Source organism: Chlorocebus sabaeus, chromosome 15 (assembly GCF_047675955.1).
Source record: "Chlorocebus sabaeus isolate Y175 chromosome 15, mChlSab1.0.hap1, whole genome shotgun sequence".
Taxonomy (NCBI): Eukaryota; Metazoa; Chordata; class Mammalia; order Primates; family Cercopithecidae; genus Chlorocebus; species Chlorocebus sabaeus.
In genome coordinates, this window is record NC_132918.1 from 54,547,688 (window position 1) to 54,561,189 (window position 13,502).

General features: G+C 37.7%; 1 protein-coding gene across 4 annotated transcripts in view; it reads left to right on the forward strand.

Annotated features, from left to right (window-relative positions):
* STAG1 (STAG1 cohesin complex component) overlaps positions 1 to 13,502 on the forward strand; it is a 400,634-nt gene that overhangs the window by 313,419 nt on the left and 73,713 nt on the right. For all 4 annotated transcript variants that reach the window (XM_008009040.3, XM_073023594.1, XM_073023595.1 and 1 more), the window contains 5 exons: positions 1,956 to 2,048; positions 2,146 to 2,235; positions 2,391 to 2,594; positions 3,843 to 3,913; positions 7,673 to 7,760. In XM_008009040.3, coding sequence (XP_008007231.1) covers positions 1,956 to 2,048; positions 2,146 to 2,235; positions 2,391 to 2,594; positions 3,843 to 3,913; positions 7,673 to 7,760 — 546 coding nt within the window. The remainder of the gene's footprint in view (positions 1 to 1,955; positions 2,049 to 2,145; positions 2,236 to 2,390; positions 2,595 to 3,842; positions 3,914 to 7,672; positions 7,761 to 13,502) is intronic.

Sequence of the window (13,502 nt, forward strand, 5' to 3'; positions counted from 1 at the left end):
TAGCTGGGTATGGTGGTGCGTGCCTGTAATCCCAGCTACTCGGGAGGCTGAGACAGGAGAATCTCTTGAACCAGCGAGTCAGAGGTGCAGTGAGCTGAGATTGCAGTACTGCACTCCAGCCTGGTGACAGAGTGAGACTCCGTCTCAGGAAAAAAAAATAATAATAATGATCGTATGCATATCTCATTACTTGTACCAGGTGTGTTGGTGAGATAGAATTGGTACTGCTAGGTCAGAGGAAAAATATGTGTACAATTTTGTTAGATGTTGGCAAATTCCTTCTTCATAGGTGTCATGCCATTTTTGTCATCCCCTCAGAGGTATTTTGAGGACTAGATGAGTTCAAGTGTGTAGCGTGTCTAACAAAATGACCACTCAGGCTGGGTGCAGTGGCTCATGCCTGTAATGCCAGCATTTTGAGAGGCCGAGGTGGGCGGATCACTTGCGGTCAGGAGTTAGACCAGCCTGGCCAATATGAGGAAAACCCGTCTGTACCAAAAATACAAAACTTATCCGGACATAGTGGTACGCACCTATAGTCCCAGCTACTTGGGCGGCTAAGGCAGGAGAATCGCTCAAACCCAGGAAGCAAAGCGGAGATTGCCGTGAGCCAATATCGCACCATTGCACTCCAGCCTGGGTGTCACAACGAGACTTCGTCTCAAAAATAAATAAATAAATAAAAAGATCGTGCCATCAAAAATAGCTATTTCCCTGAAATCAGTATCCTTAGACGTTTCATACATTGTCAAATGAATTTCAAGACTTTTCAATATCTTGAATACATTCCTAGACATACATGTAGTTCCCTTAATTGCTTTGTGCAGAGCTAAACAGTGGTTGGTAGATCATTCACAGGTGATTATTTTATATGCTTAAAAGATTGAACAACAAGGCTGGGCGTGGTGGATCACTTGAAGTTAGGAGTTTGAGACCAGCCTCGTCAACATGGTAAAACCCCATCTCTACAAAAATACAAAAATTAGCCAGGCATGGTGGCACATACCCATAGTCCCAGCTACTCAGGAGGCTGACGCAGGAGAATCACTTGAACCCAGGAGGCAGAGGTTGCAGGGAGCCGAGATCGTGCCACTGCACTCCAGCCTGGGTGACAGAGCAAGACTCTGTCTCAAAAATAAAAATTAAAAAAAAAGACTGAACAACAAATAGGCAGTGCTATTACTTCTTGCACATATTCTTAAACATTGGGGTTCACATTTATAAAGTGGCAATTTATATTGGAATGTTCCTGTTGTAAAACAATTCGACATTATGATGGCAAAGCCTTTCAAGATAATAAAATGCAGAATACTTAGGGGAAATTATTATGTTAAACTGAGTTTGCATTTTAATATTTTATTTTTGGAGTCACCTGTGGTTTCACAAGTTGGATACAGGCTAAAGTGATGAGCATTATCAGCTTAAATTTGTTCCATGAGCACCAACTATACTCTTTTTTGTTGATTGCTGTATAACAGATTTATGAGCTTAGTTACAAGGAGACTCAAATGTAAATGAATCCAGAGATATTATTAGTGTATGCTTTAAAAATAAGTGAGAATATATTAACTTCTGTTGGTATTTAAAAAGCATTACTTTAAAAAGTGTGTGTATATTTAACATAGGAAGATCACTGTTAACACGTTAAGATTAAAACCCTAGAAAAATTGGGTTTGATTGGTTTCAGTATTTTAATAATGGTAACTATGGTTTTATTAAAATGTGTATATTTTTATTTGACATAAACAGCAATTCGCCCAAACTTTAGCTGTTTGATAAGGTAGTAGTGCATGTTATGTAAAAATTTGCATAAATTTTCATGTATTTGTTTCAGTCATTAAGCCTCCCTTAAATTTTTGGTTATATTATTTGCCAGTGCTTCATCAATATATGTAACATTTTGGATTTATAATTTAGCACAACACCCTTTAATTCTTTTCCGACTTTATTTCTAGGTGCTAACTGCCAAAGAAAGGAAAACTCAAATTGATGATAGAAACAAATTGACTGAACATTTTATTATTACACTTCCTATGTTACTGTCAAAGGTACAATTTCATTTACAGTTTTGTTATGTCACTGAGTTTGCTTTCATTGTACTATTAAAGTAGTTACTGTATTTTTCTTTGCTTCTTCTCCTTCTAGTATTCTGCAGATGCAGAGAAGGTAGCAAACTTGCTACAAATCCCACAGTATTTTGATTTAGAAATCTACAGCACAGGTAGAATGGAAAAGGTAATGATACTATGAAATTGAAATTCAGCTATTATAGTTTTATTAACTGAATTATTTTCATGTACTCTTATAGGCTTATTTGTTATTTGACAGATGCTAATTTTTTATTTTTTATTAATCTAAATATTACAGTTTTTCTTTTTTTGTCTTCTCAGCATCTGGATGCTTTATTAAAACAGATTAAGTTTGTTGTGGAGAAACATGTAGAATCAGATGTTCTAGAAGCCTGCAGTAAAACCTATAGCATCTTATGCAGTGAAGAATATACCATCCAGAACAGAGTTGACATAGCTCGAAGCCAGCTGATTGATGAGTTTGTAGATCGATTCAATCATTCTGTGGAAGACCTATTGCAAGAGGTCTGTTCTAAAGTTAATGTGTACATATAATAATATAGACTAAGAATTTAAGATAGCTGAGTGTGTAAAGCATTTTCATTTTAAAATGAAATCGAGTAGAATTGTCTGCCCCTTCCAAAACTTAGCAACCTTATTATAATTGTGTATTCTATAAAGATCAGCCTTGGTTATGCCTTATTTTTATTCTAAAAATCTGTCATAAAAACTAGAATTTTTTTTCTCTTTCAAGAATTTTTTTTTTTTTTTTTTTTTTTTTTTTTTGAGACAGAGTCTTGCTTTGTCACCCAGGCTAGAATGCAGTGGCACGATCTCAGCTCATTGCTCACCGCAACTTCTGCCTCCCAGGTTCAAGTGATTCTCCTGCCTCAGCCTCTGGAGTAGCTGGGATTACAGGCACCTGTCACCACGCTTAGCTAATTTTTTTATTTTTAGTAGAAACGGGCTTTCACCATGTTGGCCGGGCTGGTGTTGAACCCCTGATCTCAAGTGATCTGCCCACCTCAGCCTCCCAAAGTGCTGGGATTACAGGCACGAGCCACCACATCCGGCAAAAAAAAGTCTCTTTAAAGTCTAATTTTTCCTAACTCATTTTCTATTTCTGGGACCTTATTTACATTTTAATATTGCTGAATTATTGTGATATGCTAATGAATAGAGCATGCAAATTAAGTCTGCTTTTAAGGATGCCTGCTTATCAATGGTATGCCCAAGATATCAGCAAGCATCTCCAATTGCTTATTTTCTAATTATTTCTGTGACCTCTTCCTCTTTCCCTCTCTCTTATCAATCTATGTAAGGCAATCTGGGACTTCCATAGTTCTCTGTGCTCTGATGACCACATAACTGATTTATAAAAGGCTCTTTCCTACTATTGGAACTCAACCATTATTTATGATTTTTCATTCATTGTGATTTTCAAGCTACAAAAGTGACTGACAATAAAATATTGGAAATAATCATTGAAAGTCTTTCAAGTACATACCTTTCACTTAGAAATTTTAAAGGGTTTTATCTTATAGTATTAATCAGAAAGCTTTTCAAAGTCATGTTTATCACAACATTTAAAATGCAAAAATTATTTCTAGGTTGTTAGAGTTATGGGTGTTTTTGCCTTTTTGCTTATTTGTATTATGGATCTACAATGGACATATACTATTTATATAATTTAAAAGAATAGGCAGTAAATAGTAATATACTATAATGTGAGTAAAGTTGTGGTAATGATGTGATGTTTCCTTTTTTTTATAGGGAGAAGAAGCTGATGATGATGATATTTACAATGTTCTTTCTACATTAAAGCGGTTAACTTCTTTTCACAAGTACGTTATTTTGTTTAAAGTAAAGGCAACAAGGTGGCTCATGCCTGTAACCCCAACACTTGGAGAGGCCGAGGTGGGCAGATTGCTTGAAGCCAGGAATTGGAGACCAGCCTGGCAAAACCCCGTCTGTACAAAAATCACAAAAATTGGGCATGAGAGTGTGCACCTGTGGTCCCAGCTGCTCAGGAGGCTGAGGCAGGAGACGCAGGAGAATTGCTTGAACCCAGGAGGTGGGGGTTGCAGTGAGCCGCGATCGCACCTCTGCACTCCAGCCTGGACAACAGGCTGTCTCAAAAAATAAATAAAGTAAATGTAGTAACCCAGGTGTGCAGGCACAGAGCTATGATCCCAGCCACTGAGGAGGTTGAGGAAGGAAGATCACTTGAGCCCAGGAGTTCAAGGCTGCACTTGATCATGGCGCTGGCCCATGATAGTACCTGTGAATAGCCACTGCACTTCAGCATGGGCAGTATGGTGAGATCTGATCTCAATAACAACAGAAAGATAAAATAGATTCAGTGAATGACATGTAACAGCCAGCACACAGTGACTGACTGTTGTGTTTGACATTAATAACAATGGGAATTTTAGGCCTGGTGTGATGACTCACACCTATAATCCCAGCATTTTGGGAAGCCAAGGGAGGTGGATTGCTTGAGCCCCACGAGTTTGAGACCAGCCTGGACAATAGGCAGATCCTATCTCAATTAAAACAAAATAGATGTTTTTTTAAAAATAGAAATTTTAGAGGAATATTGAGATGTTTTTCCTTTATTTGGATTTATCTTGATGATTATATGATTTATGTTTTGCTATCACTGAACTACTTTTTTTTTTTTTTTTTTTTTTTTTTTTTTGACACAGTCTCACTCTGTTGCCCAGACTGGAATGTAGTGGTGCCATCTCGGATCACTGCAACCTCTGCCTCCCAGGTTTAAGTGATTCTTATGCCTTAGCCTCTCAAGTAGCTGGGACCACAGGTGTGCGCCACCATGCTCAGCTAATTTTTATATTTTTAATGGAGATGGGTTTCACCATGTTGGCTAGGCTGGTCTTGAACTCCTGACCTCAAGCGATCCACTGGCACTCGACCTCCCAAAGTGCTGGGATTACAGACGTAAGTCACTGTGCCTGGCCTGTCATTTAATTACTTAAGGTATAAAATGTATTTACTATAATGATTTAGCTGTCATTTAATGTAATGAATATATACTGTAAAAGTTTAAGCCCATGAGTATTTAACAAATTAGACAGGCTTATTTCATCAGCTAGAGTGCTACAGGTAATCCCAGCACTCTGGAAGGCCGAGGCAGATGGATCATCTGAGGTCAGGAGTTCAAGACCACCCTGGCCATGGTGAAACCCCATCTCTACTAAAAATACAAAAAATTAGCCAGGCGTGGTGGTGTGCGCCTGTAATCCCAGCTACTTGGGAGGTCTGAGGCAGGAGAATTGCACGAACCCAGGAGGCAGAGGTTGCAGTGAGCAGAGATCGTACCATTGTACTCCAGCCTGGGCAACAAGAGCAAAACTCCATCTCAGAAAAAAATGAAAGAAAGAAAATCTGGAGGACAGTTGGGCTTATATTGGTCAAAGGATATAAAATTTCAGTTAAGAGTAATAAATTCAACCCATCTATTGTACAACATGGTGACTGTAGTTAAAAACAATGTGTTATATTCTTGAAAATTGCCAAGAGAGTAGATTTTAATATTTTTATTTTTTCAAAAAAAATTTTTGTGACAGAGTCTTGCTCTCTCACCCAGGCTGGAGTGCAGTGGCACAATCACGGCTCACTACAGCCTCAACTTCCTGTGTACAAGGGATCCTCCTACCTCAGTCTCCCAAGTAACTGGAACTACAGGAACATGCCACCACACTGGGCTAATTTTTTTTATTTTTTCTAGAGACAGGGTTTCACCATGTTGCCCAGGCTAGTCTTGAATTCTTGGGCTTAAGCAGTTTTCCTCCCTCGGCCTCCTAAAGTGCTGGGATTACAGGCATGAGCCACTGCACCCGACTAAGAGTAGATTTTAAGTGTTCTCACCACAAGAAAGAAATGATAAGTGTGTGAAGTAATCGATATGTTAATTAGCTCAATTTAGTCATTCCACAGTTTATACATATTTCAAAGCAACATGCTGTATACAATAAGTATATACTAATTTTTATTTGTTAACATAAAGGACAAAAATAAATAAGATTTTCAGGAAAGTCATGAGTTACTCTTGTGAGCTTTTTTTCCTGAATTGTTCCTGTATGCTTGGTTATTGTGTTCTTACTATGTCAGTAGAACAGGTGAATTTGAATAAGGAAGAAAGATTCAGATCACTGAAATTTGTGTTGTCAAATTGTAATTTTCACTTCCCTTGTAATGAGATATGCCAGTTTTCTCCATGAAGAAAGGACAAAAAGAACTTTGTTGTCCAAAGAGAGTTTGAATATAGCTTTTACACTGATCAGTACTTCAAAATTAAAAATCAATTTCCAAAATCTAAGTCTTTATATACAAGTAAATTTTTTTAGAATTCCCTAGAAAAGCAAACTTTTATTAAAAGAAAAAAAAAACTGTCATTTAAAAACAGAAGTTACTAGTGTCAGAATGACTATTTTTAGTAGTAGAGCTCATGAGAATATAAAAATTTACCATTATCACATTCATAAGTCCTCAGCCCAAGTAAATAGCTATAGTGCAGTTTTTGAGCTTTCCCATTTTTCCTTTCCTTTGTCTTTATCTCCATTTTGGGAATACAGATCTCTCTTTCAAAAATACGCGTGTGGTTTTATTTTTAAATTGTAAATGGAGTTCTTTAAAATGTACTTTTAAATAGACCTGACGCGGTGGCTCACACCTGTAATCCCAGCATTTTGGGAGGCCAAGGCGGGTGGATCTCTTGAGTCGAGGAGTTCAAGACCAGCCTGGCCAACATGGTGAAACCCCATCTCTACAAAAATATAAAAATTAGCCAGGTGTCATGGCACACGCCTGTAGTCCCAGCTACTCAGGAGGCTGAGGCATGAGAATCTCTTGAACCCAGGAGGCAGAGATTGCAGTGAACCGAGATCTTGCCACTGTACTCCAGCCTAGGCGACAGAGCAAGACCCTGTCTTAAAAAAAATAAAAATAAAACAAAAAAGGTACTTTTATATATACAATAAAGGGAGTTTATCCACATATGGAATAGAATCTGAGCTTAAACCACGTGGTAGAAACTTTGAGTTAAATATGTGAGGTTTTGTTTTTGTTGATTTCTTTAATAAATTCTTAGAATCATCTCTTTTTATTTCCTTTTCCTTTCTACCTTTCTTTCACATTTGAGCATTTAATGAGCATTCCCTTTATGGAAATGAAAAAAAATTTTTTTTTTTTTTTTCTGAGACAGAGTCTTGCTCAGTTACCCACACTGGAGTGCAGTGGTGCAATCTTGTTTCACTGCTCTGTGTCCTGGATTCAAGTGATTCTCCTGCCTTGGCCTCCCAAGTAGCTGGGACTACAGGCATGCACCACCATGCCCAACTAATTTTTGTGTGTGTATTTTTAGTAGAGACGGGGTTTCACCATGTTGGCCAGGCTGGTCTCAAACTCCTGACCTCAAGTAATTTGCCAGCCGTGGCCTCCTAAAGTGCTGGAATTACAGGCGTGAGCCACTGTACCCAACCGAAATGAAATTATTTTATTTTTCCACTCACTTGAACTGAGCTCAAATTTAAATTTCTTTCCATTCTAGAATAAAACAAATGCATTTTTGTTTATTTCAGTGCACATGATCTCACAAAATGGGATCTCTTTGGTAATTGCTACAGATTATTGAAGACTGGAATTGAACATGGAGCCATGCCAGAACAGGTAGGAGTTTATTGATATTCCTTCTGTATGACTCTAGAAAGTTAAGTTTTTCTGAAGTCATATGATTATCAGAAGCCTTTTATAGAAAATAATTGATAATTCTTAGGGCAGCTGCCTCTTTTGAGAGAATTATTGCTATAGTAATTGAATATTACTGATAGGTATATTATATTGGCTTATGTGTTAGAGTAGAAAAAACAGAAAACTTTTGCTATAACATACTGTAAAAATGTTAATGTTAAGGTAGACTTTGCTCTCTTAGGAAAAATACCATTAATATCTATGGCAGCAATTTTAAAACTTTCAATTTATTCATTATGTAATGAAAATTGATGATGGGTATATTCCAGCCCTGTTCTAGGTATTAATCACATTAAGCATGGCTTAGTTTTTATATTAGAACCATAAATTAACATGGCAGCCTTTAATAGACTTTAGACCTTTGTACACTCATATATGCAAGTTAGAGTAGAAGGGGCAGGAATTCAACAAATTTTGCCTAATCTGAAAAAGACTTCGGTAGAATAATTACTCTACTTGATTCAGTATGAGAAAGGAAGGAGTTATTTTGTACACTGTAGACATTCATGTAGACCAACTCCATCATTAAGTGTAGGTAATATTTATGGGTTATCTCATTCATTTCCATTTGGTAATAGAGAATGCTTAGATGATACTTTATTGCTCTAAAGCAGTAAGAATTTCAACAGATAAAATAATAATCTTATATTAAAAGTTAATCATGGGCTGAGCGCAGTGGTTCATGCCTATAATCCCAGCCCTTTGGGAGGTCAAGGCAGGGTGAATCACCTGAGGTCAGAAGTTCGAGACCAACCTGGCCAACATGGTGAAACCCCATCTCTACTAAAATTTTAAAAATTAGCTAGATGCAGTGGCATGCGCCTGTAGTCCCCAGCTACTTGGGAGGCTGAAGCTGGAGAATCGCTTAAACCTGGGAGGCAGAGGTTGCAGTGAGCCAAGATTATGCCACTGCACTTCAGCCTTGGCGACAGAGTGAGACTCTGTCTCAAAAAAAAAAAAAAAAAAAAAAGTTAGTTATGAAAACAGTACTTTATTATTGCTGTGATTAATTCATTTGAATTGCATAACATTAGTCATTTTCTTGGTCCCTACAAATGTCCCTGATTATGTTAGGCATTCTTATTGTAGTTTGTGAAAGGACACTAAATATTTTACCCTGTCTTTTTTAAAATGTGTTCCTGACACCAACTTCCCATCCTCTCTTTATCTCAGACCAGCAGCCTAAATAAAATTCACTCATATTTTCAAGCCATGCTTCTAATTTGAAAGTGAATGAGAGAGTTAAGATATTCTTTTTATCCTTTTCTCTTTCTCCAGGTAGAGAATAAGTGTACATCTCTGTTTCATCTACTGTATCAAAATTTTTAGACTTACCATACCATCATTATTGTCCTAGTACTGACTCATGACAGCTTCACAATGTTGTCTTCTATTGTTATTTTTGTTTTCTGTTGCTTATGTTCATTGCATATGTCTTATTTCCTCCATTTTTATTGTTGGATAAAAGAGCATACTTATGTGACATTAAAAGTTTTGTGGCTTTAGGGGCTGGGTGCGGTGGCTCACACCTGTAATCCCAGCACTTTGGGAGACCAAGGTGGGCGGATCACAAGGCCAGGAGTTCGAGACCAGCCTGGCCAATATGGCGAAACCCTGTCTCTACTAAAAATACAAAAATTAACCGGGCACAGTGGCGGGCGCCTGTAGTCCCAGCTACTAGGGAGGGTGAGGCAGGAGAATCGCTTGAACCCAGCAGGCAGAGATTGCAATGAGCCAAGATTGCACCACTGCACTCCAGCCTGGGTGACAGAGCGAGAGACTCCATCTCAAAAAAAAAAAAAAAAAAAGGTTTTGTGGCTTTAAGTTTGCTAATTTCTTAAACACATATTTTTAACCATGTATATGAAGTTTGAGTGCATGACTCAAATATGACTAGATTGTACTCTTGTTCATTTTAGCAGCTCTGATAAATATCTCTTAAGATACTGTTGAAAATACAGAAATTCTATATTTAACCACTTCTTTTTTGCTTGTTTGAGATGGAGTCTCACTCTGTCACACAGGCTGGAGTGCAGTAGCGTGGTCTCTGCTCACTGTGACCTCCACCTCCTGGGTTCAAGCGATTCTTCCGCCTTGTTCTCCTGAGTAGCTGGAATTATAGGCCTGCGTCACCACGCTGGGCTAGTTTTTGTAGTTTTAGTGGAGACGAGGTTTACCCATGTTGGCCAGGCTGGTCTTGAACTCCCGACCTCAAGTGATCTGCTTGCCTTGTCTTGGCAAAGTGTTGGGATTTCGGGCATGAGCCACTGCACCCAACCCTCAACCACTTCTTAATACAGCCATGCAAGCTCACTTTTTAAGGTTCCAACTGTGTGCTTACAATAAGAACTCAGAGAAAATACCTTTTAGAGCAGGGGTACTGAAGAGCTACCAAAATGTTCATTACTGTTGACCCTCAGTTGTTCTTAATGTTTTGAAGATACCTTAAAACTTTCTAGCTGTTTGGGGAGACTACATTGTCTATATGCTTGACTTTTTTTTTTTTTTTTTTTTTTTAATGATAACCAGTTCAACTAGAAGTTCCTAGTGCCTTCTTCACTGAGTTGTTACACAGGCATACCTCATTTTAGTGTGCTTTGCTTTATTGCGTGGTTTTTTTCAAATTGAAGGTTTGCGGCAACCCTGCATCAAGCAAAGCTATCAGTACCATTTTCCCAAAAGCATATGCCGACTTAGTGTTTCTGTGTCACATTTTGATAAATCTTGGTTATTTCAGACTTTTTTGTTAGTATTAAATCTGTTATGGTGATTGGTGATCAGTAATCTTTGATGTTTCTATTGTAATTGTTTTGGGGCACTATGAACTGTTCCCACATAAGATGGTGGACTTAATCCATCAATGTTATGTGTGTTTTGACTGCTCCATGACAGGCCCTTCCCTAATCCCTTTCCCTTGAAGGCTCCCTATTCCCTGAGACAAAACAATATTGAAATTAGGCCACTTAATAACTCTACGTGTTTCTTAATGTTCAAGTGGAAGAGTCACCCTTCTCTCATTATTCATGACTGCTAACACAGCAAAAGGAATTTTTACTTTCAAGCCTTAATTATTTGAGAAAAAAACATTGCGTTAAGTCTTATAGCTGCCATAGAAAGTGACTCCGCTGATGCGTCTGAGAAACTTTTGGGAAGGGTTCACCATTCTAGACGCCATTAAGAAATTAGTGATTCACGGGAGGGGGTCCAACTGTCAGCATTAACAGGAGTTTGGAAGAAGTTGATATCAGTGTTCATGGATGACTTTGAGGGGTTAAGACGAGTAAAGAAAGTCACTCAGATGTAGTGGAGATAGCAAGAGAACTAGAATTAGAAGTGGAGCCTGAAGATGAGCCTGAGTTGCTGCAATCTCCTGCTCAAACTTGAAGAGATGAGGAGTTGCTTCTTATGGATAAGCAATGAAAGAGATGGCATTTACTCCTAGTGAAGGTGCTGTGAACATTGTTAAAATGACAACAAAGAATTTAGGATATTACATAAATGTAGTTGATAAAGCAGTGATAAGGGTGTGAGAGGGTTGTCTCCAGTTTTGAAAGAAGGTCTGTGAAGAAAATGTTGTCAAACAGCATCAGTGCTGCAGAGAAATCTTTTATGAAAGGAAGAATCTATCGATACAGCAAACTTCACTGCCATCTTGAGAAATTGCCATCGCCACACCAACCTTCAACAACCACCCTGTTAAGTCAGCAGCCATTAACATTTGAAGCAAGATCCTCCACCACTGAAAAAATTATGACTCACTGAAGAGTCAGGTGATCATTAGCATTTTGTAGCCATGAAGTATTATATTTTTTACTTAAGCTATGTACATTGTTTTTTCAGACATAATGCTATTGCACGCTTTTATATGCATTGCGAAACCAAAGGTTTTGTGACTTGCTTTATTACAAAATTTGCTTTTTTGTGATGTCTGGGAGTAAACTTGTGCTATATCCAGGGTACGGCTGTGTATTTGTGTTATTTTTCTCCCCTCCTAGTGATTTATCTTTTATCATACCAGTACTGTTTTAACCATTATAGTTTTAGAATATGTGGAAGACTGGTCAGGCATGGTGGCGCATGCCTGTAATCCAAGCCTTTTGGGAGGCTGAGGCAGGCAGATCACATAAGGACAGAAGTTCGAGACCAGCCTGGCCAATATGGCAAAATGCTGTCTCTACTAAAAATACAAAATTAGCCGGGTGTGGTGGCACGTGTCTGTTATCCCAGCTACTTGGGAGGCTGAGGCAGGAGAATCGCTTGAACCCAGGAGGCAGAGGTTGCAGTGAGCTGAGATCACGCCATTACACTCCAGCCTGGGCAACGAACAAAACTCCCATCTCAAAAAAAATTTTTTTTTAATATATAAAAAGTAAAAAATATGTGGCAGACCAAAAAGAAATTACCTATTCTAATAAATTTTTAAAAACCAAATTATAGAAATGTTACAGAAAATTCACCTAATCCATTTTCAATATTTTCCCACATTTCTGCACTTTGTACTATCTATATGTATATATGATAATCATATATAATATATGTATATAATATATATGTATATAGAAATATATAATATATAATATACATATTTTATATATGTATATATACATTATATATACAAATATATAGTATATTATAAATACAATATGTGTGTTACATATGTTAATATGCATATGCAAAATGTATATTAGGTCAGGCATGGTGGCTCATACCTGTAATCCCAGCACTTTGGTAGACCAAGGTGGGTAGATCACTTGAGATCAGGAGTTTGAGACCAGCCTGGCCTACATGGTAAAATCCTGTCTCTACTAAAACTACAAAAATTAGCCAGGTGTGGTGGCATGTCCCTGTAATCCCAGCTACTTAGGGGGCTGAGGCACTCGAATCACTTGAACCCAAGAAACCCAAGAACAGGACCTTGCAGTGAGCCGAGATTACGCCACTGGACTCCAGCCTGGGTGATAGAACGAGATTCGGTCAGGAAAAAAAAAAAATGCCACAACTACCTGAACCTTGAACAGTTTTTTTTCAGCCTAGGACCCAATGCAGAATAATACATTGCATTTAGTTGTTACTTTGTTTTTGTCTCCTTTAATCTGGAATTGTTTCTGAGCCTTTATGTTTCATGACATTTTGAAGAGTATAGACTAGTTATTTTACAGAATGTTCTTACTTGAGTTTTGCCTGATCTGCATGTTTAAATTTTAGTTTCACTTTCTTGGCAGGACTACTACATAAATGATATTTTGTCCTCAATGCATCACATCAGGAGGCATGTGATGTCAGTTTGTTCATTATTCATGTTATTAACTCTGATCACTGACTAAAGTGAGGTCTGCCAAGTTTCTCCTATGTAGTTACCAGTGTCCTTTTTAATTACTGAAGTGAGCTGCAGAAGTATTCTTTAAAACTATGTAATAATTCTGTTTCTTATCAGACTCTGACATAATAATTTTAGTATCCATTTATGATCCTTGCCTGATTCAGTTATTACTTTCGTGGTCACAGAGTAGTGACTAAAATGATGATTTTCTAACTCTGTTGTTTATTTTGTATTTCTTAGTTGGCACTGTATGGTAAAGAAGAACTTTCCTTTCTCCTTTCATTTATTCATTCACTCATTCACTTTTTACAATTTTAAATTCCTTTAAGAAAAATTGGTAT